We start from the raw sequence: 23834 nt of genomic DNA on the forward strand, positions 1-23834 counted from the left end.
AGTTGAAGGACAGAAACACATCAATTTAAAAAATACATTAAAAAAGGCACACGTAGCCTACATATCAATGCATACACTCAAACTATCTAGGTCTAATAGGGGAGAGGCGTTGTGCCGTGAGGTGTTACTTTATCTGTTTTTTTTAAACCAGGTTTGCTGTTTATTTGAGCAATATGAGATGGAAAGAAGTTCCATGCAATAAGGGCTCTATATAATACTGTACGCTTTCTTTAATGTGTTCTGGATTTGAGGACTGTGAAAAGACCCCTGGTGGCATGTCTGGTAAAAGGTAAGTGTGTGTTCATCACCAAAACAACAAAATGTCAATCAGAAGGTTGTAGTTCATCACCAGAACAACAAAATGGCAACCAGAAGGTTGTAGTTCATCACCAGAACAACAAAATGGCAACCAGAAGGTTGTAGTTCATCACCAGAACAACAAAATGTCGATCAGAAGGTTGTAGTTCATCACCAGAACAACAAAATGGCGACCAGAAGGTTGTAGTTCATCACCAGAACAACAAAATGTCGATCAGAAGGTTGTAGTTCATCACCAGAACAACAAAATGTTGACAAGAAGGTTGTAGTTCATCACCAGAACAATAAAATGGCGATAAGAAGGTTGTAGTTCATCACCAGAACAATAAAATGGCGATAAGAAGGTTGTAGTTCATCACGAGAACAACAAAATGGCGATAAGAAGGTTGTAGTTCATCACCAGAACAACAAAATGGCAATCAGAAGGTTGTAGTTCATCACCAGAACAACAAAATGGCGATAAGAAGGTTGTAGTTCATCACCAGAACAACAAAATGGCGTTAAGAAGGTTGTAGTTCATCACCAGAACAACAAAATGGCAATCAGAAGGTTGTAGTTCATCACCAGAAAAAATAAAGATGGCGATAAGAAGGTTGTAGTTCATCACCAGAAAAAATAAAATGGCGATAAGAGGGTTGTAGTTCATCACCAGAACAATAAAATGTCGATAAGAAGGTTGTAGTTCATCACCAGAACAACAATGGTTTTATTGCAGTTTCAAAACAATGTATTTATTTATTCTGTTATAGAATGATCAAGTTAGCCAGGAATGTCCTTACATGGCATTTGTAAATTGTAATTACAGTAGTAACAGTAGAGGTGATGGGTATGCAGGACAGGGATAAATACAGTAGTAACAGTAGAGGTGATGGTTCACAGGACAGGGATGCTTACAGTAGTAACAGTAGAGGTGATGGTATGCAGGACAGGACTGATTACAGTAGTAACAGTAGAGGTGATGGTATGCAGGACAGGGCTGATTACAGTAGTAACAGTAGAGGTGATGGGTATGCAGGACAGGGCTGATTACAGTAGTAACAGTAGAAGTGATGGGTATGCAGGACAAGGCTGATTACAGTAGTAACAGTAGAGGTGATGGTATGCAGGACAAGGCTGATTACAGTAGTAACAGTAGAGGTGATGGTATGCAGGACAGGACTGATTACAGTAGTAACAGTAGAGGTGATGGGTATGCAGGACAAGGCTGATTACAGTAGTAACAGTAGAGGTGTTGGTATGCAGGACAGGGCTGATTACAGTAGTAACAGTAGAGGTGATGGTATGCAGGACAAGGCTGATTACAGTAGTAACAGTAGAGATGATGGTATGCAGGACAAGGTTGATTACAGTAGTAACAGTAGAGGTGATGGTATGCAGGACAAGGCTGATTACAGTAGTAACAGTAGAGGTGATGTGTATGCAGGACAGGGCGGATTACAGTAGTAACAGTAAAGGTGATGGGTATGCCGGACAGGACTGATTACAGTAGTAACAGTAGAGGTGATGGTATGCAGGACAAGGCTGATTACAGTAGTAACAGTAGAGGTGATGGTATGCAAGACAAGGCTGATTACAGTAGTAAAAGTAGAGGTGATGGGAATGCAAGACAAGGTTGATTACAGTAGTAACAGTAGAGGTGATGGTATGCAGGACAAGGCTGATTACAGTAGTAACAGTAGAGGTGATGGTATGCAGGACAGGGCTGATTACAGTAGTAACAGTAGAGGTGATGGTATGCAGGACAGGACTGATTACAGTAGTAACAGTAGAGGTGATGGGTATGCAGGACAGGGCTGATTACAGTAGTAACAGTAGAGGTGATGGTATGCAGGACAGGGCTGATTACAGTAGTAACAGTAGTGGTGATGGTATGCAGGACAGGGCTGATTACAGTAGTAACAGTAGAGGTGATAAGTATGCAGGACAAGGCTGATTACAGTAGTAACATTAGAGGTGATTGTATGCAGGACAGGGCTGATTACAGTAGTAACAGTAGAGGTGATGGTATGCAGGACAGGGCTGATTACAGTAGTAACAGTAGAGGTGATAGTATGCAGGACAAGGCTGATTACAGTAGTAACAGTAGAGGTGATGGTATGCAGGACAAGGCTGATTACAGTAGTAAGAGTAGAGGTGATGGGTATGCAGGACAAGGCTGATTACAGTAGTAACAGTAGAGGTGATGGTATGCAGGACAGGGCTGATTACAGTAGTAACAGTAGAGGTGATGGTATGCAGGACAGGACTGATTACAGTAGTAACAGTAGAGGTGATGGGTATGCAGGACAGGGCTGATTACAGTAGTAACAGTAGTGGTGATGGTATGCAGGACAGGGCTGATTACAGTAGTAACAGTAGAGGTGATGGGTATGCAGGACAAGGCTGATTACAGTAGTAACAGTAGAGGTGATTATATGCAGGACAGGGCTGATTACAGTAGTAACAGTAGAGGTGATGGTATGCAGGACAGGGCTGATTACAGTAGTAACAGTAGAGGTGATAGTATGCAGGACAAGGCTGATTACAGTAGTAACAGTAGAGGTGATGGTATGCAGGACAAGACTGATTACAGTAGTAAGAGTAGAGGTGATGGGTATGCAGGACAAGGCTGATTACAGTAGTAACAGTAGAGGTGATGGTATGCAGGACAGGGCTGGTTACAGTAGTAACAGTAGAGGTGATGGTATGCAGGACAGGACTGATTACAGTAGTAACAGTAGAGGTGATGGTATGCAGGACAGGGCTGATTACAGTAGTAACAGTAGAGGTGATGGTATGCAGGACAGGACTGATTACAGTAGTAACAGTAGAGGTGATGGTATGCAGGACAGGGCTGATTACAGTACTAACAGTAGAGGTGATGGTATGCAGGACAGGACTGATTACTACATATATTCTATCTGGTTGTTGACGTTCAAGTGTATCCTGAAGAGTTTTTTTTTTCACAGTGAGCTGCAGTTACCCAGACGTATACTGCCCACCCATAGGCCTGGGTGGTGGGTGATATAGTAAGGGTCTGTCCCAAAGGGTAGCATGTTCCCTATATACTGTAGTGACCTACTTTTGACCAGAGCCCTATTGGCCTATATAGGGAACAGGGTTCCATTTGAGACACATCTAAAGACAGACACAGGAACAGGGGGAGGGAGAGAGGGGGAGAGGGACACAGGAACAGGGGGAGAGAGAGAGAGAGGGGTAGAGGGACACAGGAACAGGGAGAGGGAGAGAGAGAGGGGTAGAGGGACACAGGAACAACAGGGGGAGAGAGAGAGGGGGAGAGGGACACAGGAACAACAGGGGGAGAGAGAGAGGGGGAGAGGGACACAGGAACAGGGGGAGGGAGAGAGGGGGAGAGGAACACAGGAACAGGGGGGGAGAGAGGGGTAGAGGGACACAGGAACAGGGAGAGAGAGAGAGAGGGGGAGAGGAACACAGGAACAGGGGGGGAGAGAGAGAGGGGTAGAGGGACACAGGAACAGGGAGAGAGAGAGAGAGGGGGAGAGGGACACAGGAACAGGGGGGGAGGGAGAGAGGGGTAGAGGGACACAGGATCAGGGTGAGGGAGAGAGGGGGAGAGGGACACAGGAACAACAGGGGGAGAGAGAGAGGGGGAGAGGGACACAGGAACAGGGAGAGAGAGAGAGAGGGGTAGAGGGACACAGGAACAGGGAGAGAGAGAGAGAGGGGGAGAGGGACACAGGAACAGGGGGGGAGGGAGAGAGGGGTAGAGGGACACAGGATCAGGGTGAGGGAGAGAGGGGGAGAGGAACACAGGAACAGGGGGGGAGGGAGAGAGGGAGAGAGGAACACAGGAACAGGGGGAGGGAGAGAGGGGGAGAGGGACACAGGAACAACAGGGGGAGAGAGAGAGGGGGAGAGGGACACAGGAACAGGGGGAGAGAGAGAGGGGGAGAGGGACACAGGAACAGGGGGAGGGAGAGAGGGGGAGAGGGACACAGGAACAGGGGGAGAGAGATAGGGGGAGAGGGACACAGGAACAGGGGGAGGGAGAGAGGGGGAGAGGGACACAGGAACAGGGGGGGAGAGAGAGAGAGGGGTAGAGGAACACAGGAACAGGGGGGGAGAGAGAGAGAGGGGTAGAGGAACACAGGAACAGGGGGGGAGAGAGGGGTAGAGGGACACAGGAACAGGGGGGGAGAGAGGGGTAGAGGAACACAGGAACAGGGGGAGACAGAGAGGGGGAGAGGAACACAGGAACAGGGGGGGAGAGAGAGAGGGGTAGAGGGACACAGGAACAGGGAGAGAGAGAGAGAGGGGGAGAGGAACACAGGAACAGGGGGGGAGGGAGAGAGGGGTAGAGGGACACAGGAACAGGGGGAGAGAGAGAGAGGGGTAGAGGGACACAGGATCAGGGGGGGGGGGAGAGAGGGGGAGAAGAACACAGGAACAGGGGGAGAAGGGGAGAGGGACACAGGAATGGGGGAGGAACACAGGAACAGAGGGAGGGAGAGAAGGGGAGAGGGACACAGGAATGGGGGAGGAACACAGGAACAGAGGGAGGGAGAGAGGGGAGAGGGACACAGGAACAGGGAGAGGGAGAGAGGGGGAGAGGAACACAGGAACAGGGAGAGGGAGAGAGGGGGAGAGGGACACAGGAATGGGGGAGGGAGAGAGGGGGAGAGGGACACAGGAACAGAGGGAGAGAGAGAGAGAAGGGGAGAGGGACACAGGAACAGAGGGAGAGAGAGAGGGGGAGAAGAACACAGGAACAGGGGGGGGGAGAGAGGGGTAGAGGGACACAGGAACAGGGGGGGGGAGAGAGGGGGAGAGGTACACAGGAACAGGGAGAGGGAGAGAGGGGGAGAAGAACACAGGAACAGGGGGAGAAGGGGAGAGGAACACAGGAATGGGGGAGGAACACAGGAACAGAGGGAGGGAGAGAAGGGGAGAGGGACACAGGAACAGGGAGAGAGAGAGAGAGGGGGAGAGGAACACAGGAACAGGGGGGGGGAGAGAGGGGGAGAGGAACGCAGGAATGGGGGGGGGGGAGAGGGGGAGAAGAACACAGGAACAGGGGGAGAAGGGGAGAGGGACACAGGAACAGGGGGAGGGAGAGAGGGAGAGAGGAACACAGGAACAGGGAGCGGGAGAGAGGGGGAGAGGGACACAGGAATGGGGGGGGGAGAGAGGGGGAGAAGAACACAGGAACAGGGGGAGGGAGAGAGGGAGAGAGGAACACAGGAACAGGGAGCGGGAGAGAAGGGGAGAGGAACACAGGAACAGGGGGAGGGAGAGAGAGAGAAGGGGAGAGGGACACAGGAACAGGGGGGGAGAGGGGGGGAGAGGAACACAGGAACAGAGGGAGAGAGAGAGAGAAGGGGAGAGGGACACAGGAACAGGGGGGGGGAGAGGGGGGGAGAGGGACACAGGAACAGGGGGGGGAGAGGGGGAGAGGAACACAGGAACAGAGGGAGAGAGAGAGAGAGGGGGAGAGGAACACAGGAACAGGGGGAGGGAGAGAGGGGGAGAGGGACACAGGAACAGGGGGAGGGAGAGAGGGGGAGAGGAACACAGGAACAGGGGGAGGGAGAGAGGGGGAGAGGGACACAGGAACAGAGGGAGGGAGAGAGGGGGAGAGGGACACAGGAACAACAGGGGGAGGGAGAGAGGGGGAGAGGGACACAGGAACAGGGGGAGGGAGAGTGTCAGCTGTCTGTGTAGATCTATAGAACTGAAGTCTGGACATCATGTGAGGGATCTACTGGTCTGTTGGCCAGGTCCTCTATGGAGGTGAGCTGTAGATCCTTCATTTCTACCTCATCCTCCTCCTGCTGCAGCTGCTGTTGGGTTTGAGAGGGGTCCAGTTCCCACGGGTCCAGAACAGCAATTCTAGAGGAGAGACGGAAGTAGAATGGGTTAAAGAAACATAAAGTAGATACAAGTAGGGTAGACAATACAGATAGAGAAGGAAGGGGAGAGAGGGGGAGAGAGAGGGGAGAGGGGGAAAGAGGAGGAGAGTGAGAGGGAGAGAGACAGAAGAGAGAGGGAGAAGAGAGAAAGAGGGAGATAGTGAGAGGGGCTGGGTGAGAGAGAGAGAGAGAGAGAGGGTAAGGGCAGTAAAATACTCTGGCTTCAGCTGGACTGAGGTCTGCAGTAAGGCAGTATAACACTCTGGCTTCAGCTGGACTGAGGTCTGCAGTAAGGCAGTATAATACTCTGGCTTCAGCTGGACTGAAGTCTGCAGTAAGGCAGTAAAATACTCTGGCTTCAGCTGGACTGAGGTCTGCAGTAAGGCAGTATAATACTCTGGCTTCAGCTGGACTGAGGTCTGCAGTAAGGCAGTATAATACTCTGGCTTCAGCTGGACTGAGGTCTGCAGTAAGGCAGTATAATACTCTGGCTTCAGCTGGACTGAGGTCTGCAGTAAGGCAGTATAATACTCTGGCTTCAGCTGGACTGAGGTCTGTAGTAAGGCAGTATAATACTCTGGCTTCAGCTGGACTGAGGTCTGCAGTAAGGCAGTATAATACTCTGGCTTCAGCTGGACTGAGGTCTGCAGTAAGGCAGTATAATACTCTGGCTTCAGCTGGACTGAGGTCTGCAGTAAGGCAGTATAATAATCTGGCTTCAGCTGGACTGAGGTCTGCAGTAAGGCAGTATAATACTCTGGCTTCAGCTGGACTGAAGTCTGCAGTAAGGCAGTATAATACTCTGGCTTCAGCTGGACTGAGGTCTGTAGTAAGGCAGTATAATACTCTGGCTTCAGCTGGACTGAGGTCTGCAGTAAGGCAGTATAATACTCTGGCTTCGGCTGGACTGAGGTCTGTAGTAAGGCAGTATAATACTCTGGCTTCAGCTGGACTGAGGTCTGTAGTAAGGCAGTATAATACTCTGGCTTCAGCTGGTCTGAGGTCTGCAGTAAGGCAGTATAATAATCTGGCTTCGGCTGGACTGAGGTCTGTAGTAAGGCAGTATAATACCAGCTAACTCATGTCATGTGACCTCCTGGGCCCTGACTACAGATCAACAGACCTAGAACAGACGTACACAAGACTCAGAGGCAGGAAACCATGTTGAGACACACAGGTAATAGATCAAATGTACACTGATATACACTGAGTTTACAAAACATTAAGAACACCTTCCTAGTATTGACTTGTTACTATTTAACCGTTGGTTAAGGGCTTGTCAGTAAGTATTTCACGGTAAAGTCTACACCTGTTGTATTCTGCACATGTCACTATGTTTCTGTTGTTGTTGTTGTGTTGGGCGGTGGTCATAAACACTGGTTCTGAAGAGCTACAGGGCTGTGCAGGGTTTTGTTACAGCCCAACACTAACACTCTTGATTCAGCTTCTTTTTATCTTGAGGACTGGTTGAATCAGGTGGTCTTCAGTGCAGGGCTGGAACTAAAGCCTGCACTCCCTGTACCTCTTCAGAACCAGGGTAGGACACCAACGTATCTGTATTGAGTAAAAGACAGACTGCAGGGTTTTGTTACAGCCCAACAATAAAAGACAGACTGCAGGGTTTTGTTAGCAGCAAAACAACCTTAGTCTTTACTCTGATAAACCGTGAAATGCTAAGCAAAGAATCATGGGTAATGTAGTTTTATACACAATTCTTGAGATGAGTAAAGAAATGCTATGTAAATCGACATTCTCATACTGCATTATTGATATGACCCTCTTTTGACTTTTCAAACCGCCTGGTAGACCTCTTTCATTTCCAAAGTAAACATTGTTGTAAAAAAAAAAGAAGCATTGGAAGTTATTTTTTGAGTCGTTAGCAATAGGAATTTAATGTGGAATATTTGTTTCAACATGTTTCTCAAGAAGAGACAGTTAAAGGGTTAATGGGGGTAGATTACAGTTTGGAGATGGACACCCGGGTTGTGTTCAGTAACCAAGTAATTCAAAAACAGGAGTTCTTTTTATTTTGTTTAACCTTTATTTAACTAGGCAAGTCAGAAACCAATTCTTATTTACAATGACGGCCTACCCCGGCCAAACCTGGACGACGCTGGGCCAATTGTGCACCGTCATATGGGACTCCCAATCACGGCCGGATGTGATACAGCCTGGATAATGTTAAGGTAATGTAGCTTCAGGACTCACTGTTGGCATTCTTCATCTCCGGCTGGTAGAGTATCTTCATTACACAGTGCTGTACCTGTCTCCACCTCCACACGCCCCTCCTCACACAGCCTCGCTGGGCTGCTACACAGAGACGCAGTTTAACACATCAACCCTGCATCCTAACCACAAACTGGAAAGAAACCTTAACCCTCATTTTAACTCTAACCTCAATCTCCAAGGTAGCACGTTGAGATGTTCCAGAATGAGTATATTTCATAGTTCTAAGGTAGCACGTTAAGATGTTCCAGAATGTGTATATTTCATAGTTCTAAGGTAGCACGTTAAGATGTTCCAGAATGAGTATATTTCATAGTTCTAAGGTAGCACGTTCAGATGTTCCAGAATGTGTATATTTCATAGTTCTAAGGTAGCACGTTAAGATGTTCCAGAATGAGTATATTTCATAGTTCTAAGGTAGCACGTTCAGATGTTCCAGAATGTGTATATTTCATAGTTCTAAGGTAGCACGTTAAGATGTTCCAGAATGAGTATATTTCATAGATCTAAGGTAGCACGTTAAGATGTTCCAGAATGAGTATATTTCATAGTTCTAAGGTAGCACGTTAAGATGTTCCAGAATGTGTATATTTCATAGTTCTAAGGTAGCACGTTAAGATGTTCCAGAATGAGTATATTTCATAGTTCTAAGGTAGCACGTTAAGATGTTCCAGAATGAGTATATTTCATAGTTCTAAGGTAGCACGTTAAGATGTTCCAGAATGTGTATATTTCATAGTTATAAGGTAGCACTTTAAGATGTTCCAGAATGAGTATATTTCATAGTTCTAAGGTAGAATGTGTAATGTATTTCCTACTCTTTACTAGTCCCTCATCTCTACCTCTTGTTCCAGGCTTAGTACAATACCAACAGACCCACCTGTTAGTTTGATTTCTACCTACAGACCCACCTGTTAGTTTGATTTCTACCTACAGACCCACCTGTTAGTTTGATTTCTACCTACAGACCCACCTGTTAGTTTGATTTCTACCTACAGACCCACCTGTTAGTTTCATCTCTACCTACAGACCCACCTGTTAGTTTGATTTCTACCTACAGACCCACCTGTTAGTTTGATTTCTACCTACAGACCCACCTGTTAGTTTCATCTCTACCTACAGACCCACCTGTTAGTTTCATCTCTACCTACAGACCCACCTGTTAGTTTGATTTCTACCTACAGACCCACCTGTTAGTTTGATTTCTACCTACAGACCCACCTGTTAGTTTCATCTCTACCTACAGACCTACCTGTTAGTTTCATTTCTACCTACAGACCCACCTGTTAGTTTCATTTCTACCTACAGACACACCTGTTAGTTTTGTCACGACACTTGAGGACGTAGACAATGATGACGATGGTCTCCAGGACCAGAAACACAGCAGCAGAGATGGCTCCTATCTTCCAGGCTTCCAGACCTGATTCTGAACAGGGGATGAGAGGAAGAGAGGAGAGGAGAGGAGAGAGAGGTACATTAACACAGCAGCAGAGATGGCTCCAATCGTACAAGCTTCCAAGCCTCAGATTTTTACAATGTTATGTAGATGGAAAAAAGCTGCTCTTAAAGTATGTTTTATATGTTCGTGAAAAGAGAGATCAGGGTCCAGAGTAACACAGAGGTCCTTCACAGTTTAATTGATACTACCGCACAACCTTTCCAGATTCATTGTCAGATCTGACAACTGATCTCTTTGTTTCTTGGGGCCTAAAACTAGCAAATCCATTTGTCCGAGCTTGAAAGTAATAAATTAGCTGCCATCCTTATGACTGAAACACAGGACACTAGTCTATCTCCTGTTTCTGTAGTGAGACAGCTTGATGTACCAGTACACCCCCTGGACAGGACACTAGTCTATCTCCTGTTTCTGTAGTGAGACAGCTTGATGTACCAGTACACCCCCTGGACAGGACACTAGGACACTATCTCCTGTTAGACTAGTGTGGTAAACCAAAGTGTGTAAATGGTAAACCAAAGTGTGTCCTTGGTTTACCGTTGTCATGTCGATTATTGTTACAATGTCTGTTGGTTCGTGTGAGTACCTGTGCTGTGTTTTGGCTTTCGTGCCAGGTATTTTGTGCAGATGATTACGGGTCTCGTCCCGTGTGTTAATCATTGTGTGTGTGTTATTTATTCGTGGTACTATTCGCACTTTTGTTTGGGTTTCTACCCTGTGTTTTGTTACGTGTTTGTTTGGTCTTCGTCCTCGTGCCTTTACACGGCACGCTGTAATTTGGGAAATGAAAACCCCTATTAGGCATTCCTGCGCCTGTCTCCCAACACATTTATACCAGCGTGATAAATACAGCCCTCAGCTGTGGTATATTGGCCATATACCAGAAACCTCAGATGTGCCTTATTGCTGTTATAAACTGGTTAACAGAGAAATTACAGCAGTAAAAATACATGTTTTGTCATACCCGTGGTATACCACGGCTGTCAGCTAATCATTATTCAGGGCTGGAACCACCCAGTATAACACAGTTCCCTGTTGTCAGTAGTTACAATACAGGATACAGTTCCCTGTTGTCAGTAGTTATAATACAGGATACAGTTCCCTGTTGTCAGTAGTTACAATACAGGATACAGTTCCCTGTTGTCAGTAGTTACAATACAGGATACAGTTCCCTGTTGTCAGTAGTTATAATACAGGATACAGTTCCCTGTTGTCAGTAGTTATAATACAGGATACAGTTCCCTGTTGTCAGTAGTTACAATACAGGATACAGTTCCCTGTTGTAAGTAGTTATAATACAGGACACAGTTCCCTGTTGTCACTAGTTATAATACAGGATACAGTTCCCTGTTTTCAGTAGTTATAATACAGGATACAGTTCCCTGTTGTCAGTAGTTATAATACAGGATACAGTTCCCTGTTGTCAGTAGTTACAATACAGGATACAGTTCCCTGTTGTCAGTAGTTACAGTATAATACAGGATACAGTTCCCTGTTGTCAGTAGTTACAATACAGGATACAGTTCCCTGTTGTCAGTAGTTATAATACAGGATACAGTTCCCTGTTGTCAGTAGTTACAGTATAATACAGGATACAGTTCCCTGTTGTCAGTAGTTATAATACAGGATACAGTTCCCTGTTGTCACTAGTTATAATACAGGATACAGTTACCTGTTGTCAGTAGTTATAATACAGGATACAGTTCCCTGTTGTCAGTAGTTATAATACAGGACACAGTTCCCTGTTGTCAGTAGTTATAATACAGGATACAGTTCCCTGTTGTCAGTAGTTATAATGCAGGATACAGTTCCCTGTTGTCAGTAGTTATAATACAGGATACAAGTCCCTGTTGTCAGTCGTTACAATACAGGATACAGTTACCTGTTGTCAGTAGTTATAATACAGGATACAGTTCCCTGTTGTCAGTAGTTACAGTATAATACAGGATACAGTTCCCTGTTGTCAGTAGTTATAATACAGGATACAGTTCCCTGTTGTCAGTAGTTACAGTATAATACAGGATACAGTTACCTGTTGTCAGTAGTTATAATACAGGATACAGTTCCCTGTTGTCAGTAGTTATAATACAGGATACAGTTACCTGTTGTCACTAGTTATAATACAGGATACAGTTCCCTGTTGTCAGTAGTTATAATACAGGATACAGTTCCCTGTTGTCAGTAGTTATAATACAGGATACAGTTCCCTGTTGTCAGTAGTTACAGTATAATACATGATACAGTTCCCTGTTGTCAGTAGTTACAGTATAATACAGTTCCCTGTTGTCAGTAGTTATAATACAGGATACAGTTCCCTGTTGTCAGTAGTTATAATACAGGATACAGTTCCCTGTTGTCAGTAGTTATAATGCAGGATACAGTTCCCTGTTGTCAGTAGTTATAATACAGGATACAAGTCCCTGTTGTCAGTCGTTACAATACAGGATACAGTTACCTGTTGTCAGTAGTTATAATACAGGATACAGTTACCTGTTGTCAGTAGTTACAGTATAATACAGGATACAGTTCCCTGTTGTCAGTAGTTATAATACAGGATACAGTTCCCTGTTGTCAGTAGTTACAGTATAATACAGGATACAGTTACCTGTTGTCAGTAGTTATAATACAGGATACAGTTCCCTGTTGTCAGTAGTTACAGTATAATACAGGATACAGTTCCCTGTTGTCAGTAGTTACAGTATAATACAGGATACAGTTCCCTGTTGTCAGTAGTTACAGTATAATACAGGATACAGTTACCTGTTGTCAGTAGTTATAATACAGGATACAGTTCCCTGTTGTCAGTAGTTACAGTATAATACAGGATACAGTTCCCTGTTGTCAGTAGTTACAGTATAATACAGGATACAGTTCCCTGTTGTCAGTAGTTATAATACAGGATACAGTTCCCTGTTGTCAGTAGTTATAATACAGGAAACAGTTCCCTGTTGTCAGTAGTTATAATACAGGACACAGTTCCCTGTTGTCACTAGTTATAATACAGGATACAGTTCCCTGTTGTCAGTAGATATAATACAGGATACAGTTCCCTGTTGTCAGTAGTTACAATACAGGATACAGTTACCTGTTGTCAGTAGTTATAATACAGGATACAGTTCCCTGTTGTCAGTAGTTATAATACAGGATACAGTTACCTGAGTTGTCAGCGCCTGTAGTGACCTCCACCTCCTCATTGGTCTCTCCTGGCTCCTCCTCATTGGCCATGGCAGGAATGTCCTCCACAAAGTTATCCAGCGTTGACGTGGCCTCATCAGGGTCAAAGTTTAAAAGGTTGTCCTTAAACGTGATGATCTTGTTGGCGTCGTTCGACTCCAGATCCACATCCTCCAGGATCTCCTCCCCTCTCATGGTGTTGCTCTCCGTCTCTCCCCCAGGATGGTGGGGGCTGAGTGGGCTAGCGGGGTCCTGAGAATCGCCTGGTATGGATCTCATGGAGCTCTCACCTGGGTCCAGCAGCACTTCTAGAGGAGGGGTCAGATATTTGGCACACATGTGTGAATGAGAGTGAGAAGGCCCAAAGCTGAGGGTAAGGGGACCATAGAGTGGACCTATGGAATGTAGGGGCTAGCGTATAGATGTGTATGTGTGTGTGAGAGAAAAGAGAGAGAGAGAGTGTGTGTGTGTGTGTGTGTGTGTGTGTGTGTGTGTGTGTGTGTGTGTGTGTGTGTGTGTGTGTGTGTGTGTGTGTGTGTGTGTGTGTGTGTGTGTGTGTGTGTGTGTGTGTGTGTGTGTGTGGAGTAATCTAATCTCAGTCAGAACATACAGTGCCTTCACACCCCTTGACTTTTTCCACATTTTGTTGGGTTACAGCCTGAATTTAAAAATGATTACATTTAGATTATTTTTGTCGCTGTCCTACACACAATACCCCATCATGTCAAAGTGGAATTATGTTTTTAGAAATGTTTATGAATGAATAAAAAACTAAAAGCTGAAAAGTCTTGAGTCAATAAGTATTCAACCCTTTGTATGGAAAGCCTAAATGAGTTCAGGAGTAAAAATGTGCTTTAACAAGTCACATACTAAGTTGCACGGACTCACACTGTGTTCAATAATGGTGTTGAACATGATTTTTGAATGACTACCTCATCTCTGTACCCCACACATACAATTATCTGTAAGGTCCCTCAGTTGAGCAGTTAATTTCAAACACAAAGACCAGGAAGGTTTTCCAATGCCTTACAAAGAAGGCCACCTATTGGTAGATTGGTAAATAGCATTGAACATCCCTTTGAGCATGGCGAAGTTATTAATTACACTTTCAATGATGTATCAATACACCCAGTCACTACAAAGATACAGGCATCCTTCCTAACTCAGTTGCCGGAGAGGAAGGAAACTGCTCAGGGATTTCACCATGAGGCCAATGGTGACTTTAAACAGTTACAGAGTTTAATGGCTGTGATAGGAGAAAACTAAGGATGGATCAACAACATTGCAGTTACTCCACAATACTAACATAAATGACAGAGTGAAAAGAAGGAAGCCTGTACAGAATACAAATAATTGCAACAAGGCACTAAAGTAATACTGCAAAGAATGTGGCAAAGCAATTCACTTTTACCCTAATTACAAAGTGTTATGTTTGGGTCAAATCCAATACAACACATTACTAAGTACCACTCTCCATATTTATAAGAATAGTGGTGGCTGCATCATGTTATGGGTACGCTTGTAATTGTTAAATACTGGGGAGTTTTTTAGGATAAAAATAAATGGAATGGAGCTAAGCACAGGCAGAATCCTAGAGGAAAACCTGGTTCAGTCTGCTTTCCACCAGACACTGGGAGAGGAATTCACATTTCAGCAGGACAATAACCTAAAACACAAGGCCAAATCTACACTGGAGTCACTTACGAAGAAGACTGTGAATGTTCATGAGTGGCCGAGGTACAGTTTTGACTGAAATCTACTTGAACATCTATGGCTAGACCTGAAAATGGTTGTCTAACAATGATCAACAACCAATTTGACAGAACTTGAAGAATTTTGGAAAGGATAATGGACACAATCAAGGTGTGGAAATCTCTTAGAGACTTACCCAGAGACTCCCAGTTGTAATGGCTGCCAAAGGTGATTCTAACATGTATTGACTCAGGGGGTTGAATACTTATCTAATCAAGATCTTTTAGTGTTTTGTTTTTCATCTTAGAATGTTCCACTATAGTTTACCTTGGTTCTCCGTTTGACTGGTTGCTGGTGTCTCCTCTTCAACGGCCTCTCCTCCTTCTCCTCCTCCTGCTTCACCTCCCAGCTGGTCTGCAGCTCCTACCACCACTCCTTCATCTCCCTCCTCCTCTTCCACACTCTCTCCATCCCTTTCCTCCTCTCCCCCTATCGTCTCACCCCCTGGTTCCCCAATCATTACTTCAGCTCCAGCCTTTTCCTCCTCCACAACCACCACACTTTCCTCCATCCTTCCCTCCTCCCCCTCTCCTCCCACCACCACCTCCTTCCCTCCCTCCTCTTCGACTGGCTCCCCCACTACCGACTGAGTAGTATTCATTTCCTCATAGTCTTCCACCCCCACCTCCCCACCTAACCCCTCACCTCCCTCAGCTTCCACCTCCACCTCCCCCTCTCGCTCCTTCTCTCCTCCAGCCTCCTCAGTCACAGTCTCCTGCTCTGTCTGCTCGTCCTCCTCCACCATTTTGGCTGCTCCTTCCACCTCTATCGCCTCCTCCTCTCCTTCTGTCTCCTCTACATCTACCTCTCCTCTTCCCTCCTCCTCCTCCTCTTCTGTGAGGGTAGTTTCCTCCTCCTCCTCTTCTGGGAGGGTAGTTTCCTCCTCCTCTTCTGTCAGGGTAGTTTCCTCCTCCTCCTCCTCTTCTGGGAGGGTAGTTTCCTCCTCTTCTTCTGGGAGGGTAGTTTTCTCCTCCTCCTCTTCTGTGAGGGTAGTTTCCTCCACAACCTCTCCGGGAAAAACAGGGGCCTCCAGTAGTTGATCTTCCACCTCCTCTGCTATACTCTCCTCCTCAGACTCAGCTGCTGTCTCTCCCAGCACCTCCTCTCCCCCCGCCTCCTCCTCTACAGACACAGGTTCAGTGGCCTCCCCTTCTCCTCCAACCTCCACCTCCTCTTTCACCACTTCAGTCACAGCATCCTCTTGTTCTCCTCCCTCCTCTACCTCCACCACCTCCTGCTCTCCTCCTCCTCCTCCTAACTCCTCCTCCACTCCATCCTCTACTTCAACCACCACCTCCTTCACCTCCCCTTGTGCCTCCTTCAGCACCTCTCCCATGGCGGCCTCCACCACCCTCTCTAACAGCTCCTTCAGCACCTCCTCGACCCCCGGCTTCTCGGCCAGCTCCGAGGCCTCCTGCACGGCATCCTCCACCTCCTTCAGGCTGGGCGTAGCTACCTCCGGGAGCACCTCCTCCTGCTCTGGTTCCGGAGGAATCTCTGGTGCCTCTTGTAGGGTTACTTCCATAGAGGGCAAGGTGGACGTTGACAGGTCTGCACAGGGAAAATACACATATATTTTACATGTACAGTGAGGGAAAAAAGTATTTGATCCCCTGCTGATTTTGAACGTTTGCCCACTGACAAAGAAATGATCAGTCTATAATTTTAATGGTAGGTTTATTTGAACAGTGAGAGACAAAATAAGAACAAAAAAATCCAGAAAAAACGCATGTCAAAAATGTTATAAAAAGATTTGCATTTTAATGAGGGAAATAAGTATTTGACCCCCTCTCAATCAGAAAGATTTCTGGCTCTCAGGTGTCTTTTATACAGGTAACGAGCTGAGATTAGGAGCACACTCTTAAAGGGAGTGCTCCTAATCTCATCTTTTTACTTTTATAAAAGACACCTGTCCACAGAAACAATCAATCAATCAGATTCCAAACTCTCCACCATGGCCAAGACCAAAGAGCTCTCCAAGGATGTCAGGGACAAGATTGTAGACCTACACAAGGCTGGAATGGGCTACAAAACCATCGCCAAGCAGCTTGGTGAGAAGGTGAGAACAGTTGGTGCGATTATTCGCAAATGGAAGAAACACAAAAGAACTGTCAATCTCCCTCAGCCTGGGGCTCCATGCAAGTTTTCACCTTGTGGAGTTGCAATGATCATGAGAACGGTGAGGAATCAGCCCAGAACTACATGGGAGGATCTTGTCAATGATCTCAAGGCAGCTGGGACCAAGGTCACCAAGAAAACAATTGGTAACACATTACGCCGTGAAGGACTGAAATCCTGCAGCGCCCGCAAGGTCCCCCTGCTCAAGAAAGCACATATACATGCCCATCTGAAGTTTGCCAATGAACATCTGAATGATTCAGAGGACAACTGGGTGAAAGTGTTGTGGTCAGATGAGACCAAAATGGAGCTCTTTGGCATCAACTCAACTCGCCGTGTTTGGAGGAGGAGGAATGCTGCCTATGACCCCAAGAACAGCATCCCCACCGTCAAACATGTAGGTGGAAACATTATGTTCTGGAGGTGTTTTTCTGCTAAGGGGACAGGACAATGTCACCGCATCAAAGGGACGATGGACGGGGCCATGTACCGTAAAATCTTGGGTGAGAACCTCCTTCCCTCAGCCAGGGCATTGAAAATGGGTCGTGGATGGGTATTCCAGCATGAAAATGACCCAAAACACACGGCCAAGGCAACAAAGGAGTGGCTCAAGAAGAAGCACATTAAGGTCCTGGAGTGGCCTAGCCAGTCTCCAGACCTTAATCCCATAGAAAATCTATGGAGGGAGCTGAAGGTTCGAGTTGCCAAACGTCAACCTTGAAACCTTAATGACTTGGAGAAGATCTGCCAAGAGGAGTGGAACAAAATCCCTCCTGAGATGTGTGCAAACCTGGTGGCTAACTACAAGAAACGTCTGACCTCTGTGATTGCTAACAAGGGTTTTGCCACCAAGTGCTAAGTCATGTTTTGCAGAGGGGTCAAATACTTATTTCCCTCATTAAAATGCAAATCAATTTATAACATTTTTGACATGCGTTTTTCAGGATTTTTTTGTTGTTATTCTGTCTCTCACTGTTCAAATAAACCTACCATTAAAATTATAGACTGATCATTTCTTAGTCAGAAGGCAAACATACAAAATCAGCAGGGGATCAAATACTTTTTTCCCTCACTGTATAAATGTATTTTATAATATACAGTACCAGTCAAATGTTTGGACACCCCTACTCATTCAAGGGTTTTTCTTTATTTTGACTATTTTCTACATTGTAGAATAATAGTGAAGACATCAAAATGATGAATAACACATATGGAGTCATGTAGTAACCAAAAAAAGTGTTAAACAAATCAAAACATATTTTATATTTTATATTCTTCAAAGTAGCCACCCTTTGCCTTGATGACAGCTTTGCACACTCTTTTTATAGTTCAAAAGATTCTTACATATATTTTACACGTATAAACATATTTTGTAATATATATTTATATTTCAAAAGGTTGATAGTGAGAAGTCTGTGTGGGAGTGGACAGGTCTGCATGGAGAAATACAGCTCTATAGTATATATGGAGGATTTAGAGGATACTGATGCAGCACATCTTTACACTAGTGGTTGGGCTGGGTTGGACGCTGGCTCTTTGTTGGCTTGGGAGAGAAATGCCAACAGTAAAATATAATTAGTACTAGTCTAAAGTATCGTGTTGCCTGACTCTCGCAATTCTCTCTGCTGGAAAAGGCTGACTTGGTATAAATCAACTGTTTTGGTTTATTGTCTTTCAAACAAGTAAGGAACATGTATAAATGTTATATTGTGTAGATAAATCACATTGCGTTCATGACGGGGTGTTTCAATTGGAGAGGACTAAAAGCAAACAAAATATGGGTTAATATCACCACATCACAGTCCATGGACCACACATTGATGGGCTACAACTAAGCACCGTTATTTATTACTATGAATAATTAATTACAGTTAGATAACATCACAGTAGAGACACAGTAGAAAAACAAGAGACAGTAGTAAACAAGAGAGACAGTAGAAAACAAGAGAGACAGTAGTAAACAAGAGAGAGACAGTAGAAACACAAGAGAGAGACAGTAGAAACACAAGAGAGAGACAGTAGAAAACAAGAGAGAGACAGTAGAAACACAAGAGAGAGACAGTAGAAACACAAGAGAGAGACAGTAGAAACACAAGAGAGAGACAGTAGAAACACAAGAGAGAGACAGTAGAAAACAAGAGAGAGACAGTAGAAACACAAGAGAGAGACAGTAGAAAACAAGAGAGACAGTAGTAAACAAGAGAGAGACAGTAGAAACACAAGAGAGAGACAGTAGAAACACAAGAGAGAGACAATAGAAACACAAGAGAGAGACAATAGAAACACAAGAGAGAGACAATAGAAACACAAACGACACAGTAGAAACACAAGAGAGAGACAGTAGAAACACAAGAGAGAGACAGTAGAAAACAAGAGAGAGACAGTAGAAACACAAGAGAGAGACAGTAGAAAACAAGAGAGAGACAATAGAAACACAAGAGAGAGACAATAGAAACACAAACGACACAGTAGAAAACAAGAGAGAGACAGTAGAAACACAAGAGAGAGACAGTAGAAAACAAGAGAGAGACAGTAGAAAAACAAGAGAGAGACAGTAGAAAACAAGAGAGAGACAGTAGAAAACAAGAGAGACAGTAGAAAACAAGAGAGACAGTAGAAACACAAGAGAGAGACAATAGAAATGAAGAGAGAGACAGTAGTAAACAAGAGAGACAGTAGAAAACAAGAGAGAGACAGTAGAAACACAAGAGAGAGACAATAGAAATGAAGAGAGAGACAATAGAAATGAAGAGAGAGACAATAGAAATGAAGAGAGAGACAGTAGTAAACAAGAGAGACATTAGAAAACAAGAGAGAGACAGTAGAAACACAAGAGAGAAAAACAAGAGAGAGACAGTAGAAAAACAAGAGAGAGACAGTAGAAAACAAGAGAGAGACAATAGAAAAACAAGAGAGAAAAACGAGACACAGTAGAAACACAAGAGAGAAAGTAGAAACACAAGAGAGAAAAACAAGAGAGAGACAGTAGAAAAACAACAGTACGTAAGAACAAAAACATTCTCATTAAATTCTCACCATATACTCACAACATTCCCAAGAGGTCCCCAATCCATCTTACCTTGAGCCTTGCATTGACGTATCAGGTAAACAACAATCAATCCTTTCAGAAAACTGGAATCCATTGTGTCAGAACAAACACACAGAAACACCCCAAAACTAACTCCAATCACACTCCCCGCTGTCTCTCTTCCTCCTTGTCCAGTCAGTGTGTATGTTTGTCCAACAGAACGTGCTGAGCTGACACCCCTGGGAAATCAGACAGTAAGATGTGCAGGCCAGGGTGGGGGACATGTGTGTCTGTGTGTGTGTCTGTGTGTGTGTCTGTGTGTGTGTGTGTGTGTCTGTGTGTGTGTCTGTGTGTGTGTGTGTGTGTCGTGTGTGTGTGTGTGTGTGTGTGTGTGTGTGTGTGTGTGTGTGTGTGTGTGTGTGTGTCTGTGTCTGTGTCTGTGTGTGTGTGTGTGTGTGTGTGTGTGTGTGTGTGTGTGTGTGTGTGTGTGTGTGTGTGTCCATGTGTGTGTGTGTGTGTGCTCGTATTCATCTGTGTGTGTGTGTGTGTGTGTGTGTGTGTGTGTGTGTGTGTGTGTGTGTGTGTGTCTCTCTCGCTCTTTCTCTGTGGAAGGGGGAAAAGTGTCATGCTGGCGTGAAATGCTGGTGTGGTTCTTACTAGCAGCGTGGCAAAGCCTTCCCTGTAGCTCAGTTGGTAGAGCATGGTGTTTGCAACGCCAGGGTTGTGGGTTCGATTCCCACAGGGGGCCAGCACAAAAAAAACAAAAAAAACAAAAATAAAAAAATGTATGAAGTGAAATGTATGCATTCACTACTGTAAGTCGCTCTGGATAAGAGCGTCTGCTAAATGCCTGGATGGCACATCACACAGGTCCTGAACCATACATAATCATAGGACTGCTGTGAGTTACACTGTGGAGGGTCAGGGAGGCTACAGTAGAGATAGGACTCCTGTGAGGTAGAGAGGTTACAGTAGAGATAGGACTGCTGTGAGTTAGAGAGGTTACAGTAGAGATAGGACTGCTGTGAGGTAGAGAGGCTACAGTAGAGATAGGACTGCTGTGAGTTAGAGAGGCTACAGTAGAGATAGGACTGCTGTGAGTTAGAGAGGCTACAGTAGAGATAGGACTGCTGTGAGGTAGAGAGGCTACAGTAGAGATAGGACTGCTGTGAGTTAGAGAGGCTACAGTAGAGATAGGACTGCTGTGAGTTAGAGAGGTTACAGTAGAGATAGGACTGCTGCGAGGTAGAGAGGCTACAGTAGAGATAGGACTGCTGTGAGGTAGAGAGGTTACAGTAGAGATAGGACTGCTGTGAGTTAGAGAGGCTACAGTAGAGATAGGACTGCTGCGAGTTAGAGAGGCTACAGTAGAGATAGGACTGCTGTGAGTTAGAGAGGCTACAGTAGAGATAGGACTGCTGCGAGTTAGAGAGGCTACAGTAGAGATAGGACTGCTGTGAGGTAGAGAGGTTACAGTAGAGATAGGACTGCTGTGAGTTAGAGAGGCTACAGTAGAGATAGGACTGCTGTGAGTTAGAGAGGCTACAGTAGAGATAGGACTGCTGTGAGTTAGAGAGGCTACAGTAGAGATAGGACTGCTGTGAGTTAGAGAGGCTACAGTAGAGATAGGACTGCTGTGAGGTAGAGAGGTTACAGTAGAGATAGGACTGCTGTGAGTTAGAGAGGCTACAGTAGAGATAGGACTGCTGTGAGTTAGAGAGGCTACAGTAGAGATAGGACTGCTGTGAGTTAGAGAGGCTACAGTAGAGATAGGACTGCTGTGAGTTAGAGAGGCTACAGTAGAGATAGGACTGCTGTGAGGTAGAGAGGCTACAGTAGAGATAGGACTGCTGTGAGTTAGGGAAGCTACAGTAGGCCTGAACGTAGAGATAGGGCAGGTAGAATGGACACAGTCCCCTTAAACCATCATGGCTGAATCGGAGAGGCTACAGCAAGAAAAGATAGAGAAATAGAGTTGGTAGAATGGACAGTCTCACATCTTTATAGGTGGGGCAGGAGGGTAGGCCTGAATGCAGAGATAGAGTTGGTAGAATGGATAGTCTCTCATCTTTATAGGTGGGCTGTGGGGTAGGAGAGTGAGGAAGGCAGACCTGAATGTAGAGATAGGGCTGCTAGAATGGAAACAGTTGCCTAGATGTAGAGATAGAGCTGCTAGAATGGACAGTTGCCTAGACGTAGAGATAAGGCTGCTAGAATGAAAACAGTTGCCTAGATGTAGAGATAGGGCTGCTAGAATAGAAACAATCACTAAATCCACAAAACTGTGGATGGTGATGGCACTCCCCATATCTGGGGTCCATTCCAGTTCCAGTTTCTGTGTGTTGAAAGTGGGAAGGTCCGTTCTAGTCACCATGTCTCTACGTTCCAGGCCCTGTTTGGAGAGAGTGTTGGGGAGGTGGTGGTAACTAATATCTGTCATGTTAACTAATATCACCATATGTCAATCACATTACATAATAGACCTACCAAGAAGGGTCATGTTACTTGTCTGTCCAGCACAGCTCTATCTCCTTCTCCTGATTTCAGTTATAACGTGAAACGACGTCGACATATCAAAATACAGTAATCAGCAGTCAGTTGAAGTCTGGATGTTGTACTGATTTATTTTAGTCCGCAGACCAAACTGAATCAACATTCATAGACCTGTAGGCCCTCTGCTTAGGGTCCAGATTAGTTCCTGGCCTGCGGTTACTGCTCATTGTAATCATATTTTTAACGATGGATTATGGAATTGATCATGACTGTAAATTCAGGTCTGTAAACGCCAGCAGCTGCCACCTCCACTGTGTGTCTGTTTCACAACCAGGCAAGGGATGTGTGTTTAAAGGGATAGTGCGAGATTTTGGCAAACCCTTTTCTACTTCCCCAGAGTCAGTCGAACTCATGGATTCCATTTTAATGTCTCTGCGTGCAGGTTGAAGGAAGTTTAAGGTAGTTCTGCGAGCTATTGCTAACTGGCATTAGCGCAAATGACTGAAAGTCTACAGGTACAGCTAGCATTATCCCTCGCACTATCCCTTTAAGTTTTTTCGAAGCAGTGTAAAGTGGAATGGGGTTGTCAGTGTTTGCATAACATTGCACAGTAGAAGGAAGTGCTGCTCTCAAACTAACTCAGCCTTGTAACCTACATACTGTACAGTAGAGGGAAAACAGTCTTCCTTACTCACTATTTTAAGTCCATCTAAACCTCTACTTGTTTTAAGTCCATATTAACCTCTACTTGGTTTAAGTCCACCTAAACCTCCACTTGTTTCAAGTCCACCTAAACCTCTACTTGTTTTAAGTGTCACGGTTGTCGTCGGTTAAGGAGGACCAAAATGCAGCAGAAATAAGTGTACTCATCCTCTTTATTAAATAAAGAAGGAAAACTGAAAACAAAAAACACGTACACTGAACCACTGCGACAAAATAACAGTCTGGCAAGGCACACGGCTAAACACAGAACAATCTCCCACAAACACACAGACAAACACACCCAACTAATATAGGACTTCCAATCAAAGGCAACACCACACAGCTGCCTTCAATTGGAAGTCCACCCCAATTAACTCTACATAGAAACAGACTACCTAGACTAAACATAGAATTACATAAACATAGATCATAACCCAAAAACCCGGAAATACTAAATCAAACGGCCTTTTACCAAAACACCACCCCGAACCACATAAAACAAATACCCTCTGCCACGTCCTGACCAAACTACAATAACAATTAACCCTTATACTGTCAGGACGTGACAGTACCCCCCTTAAAGGTGCTAACCCCGGAAGCACCTTAAAAAAACAAAAAAAACAACAACCCCAAACAACAAAACAACATTCCCCTCTACTAAAGGGAGGGAAGGGAGGGTGGCTGCCGTCAACGACGG

At 45.1% G+C, this 23834-nt stretch overlaps 1 protein-coding gene across 3 annotated transcripts; it reads right to left on the reverse strand.

Annotated features, from left to right (window-relative positions):
• Positions 1–5982: 5982 nt before the first annotated feature.
• Positions 5983–20198, reverse strand: LOC123733254 (uncharacterized). 3 transcript variants are annotated; one of them, XM_082978638.1, is made up of 6 exons: positions 19994–20196; positions 15064–16347; positions 13026–13352; positions 9729–9840; positions 8397–8495; positions 5983–6168 (listed from the first exon to the last, which is right to left on the reverse strand). In XM_082978638.1, exons 1-6 carry the CDS (start codon positions 20055–20057, stop codon positions 6003–6005), a joined length of 2052 nt encoding a protein of 683 aa, XP_082834764.1. In that variant the 5' UTR covers positions 20058–20196; the 3' UTR covers positions 5983–6002. The 3 variants fall into 3 exon arrangements, with proteins under 3 accessions (XP_082834764.1, XP_082834763.1, XP_082834765.1); XM_082978637.1 differs by having other exon boundaries at positions 8397–8498; positions 19994–20195; XM_082978639.1 differs by lacking the exon at positions 8397–8495 and having other exon boundaries at positions 19994–20198.
• Positions 20199–23834: the final 3636 nt, after the last annotated feature.

The sequence above is a fragment of the Salmo salar genome, chromosome 08 (genome assembly GCF_965601325.2).
Source record: "Salmo salar chromosome 08, fSalSal1, whole genome shotgun sequence".
NCBI classification, from domain to species: domain Eukaryota; kingdom Metazoa; phylum Chordata; class Actinopteri; order Salmoniformes; family Salmonidae; genus Salmo; species Salmo salar.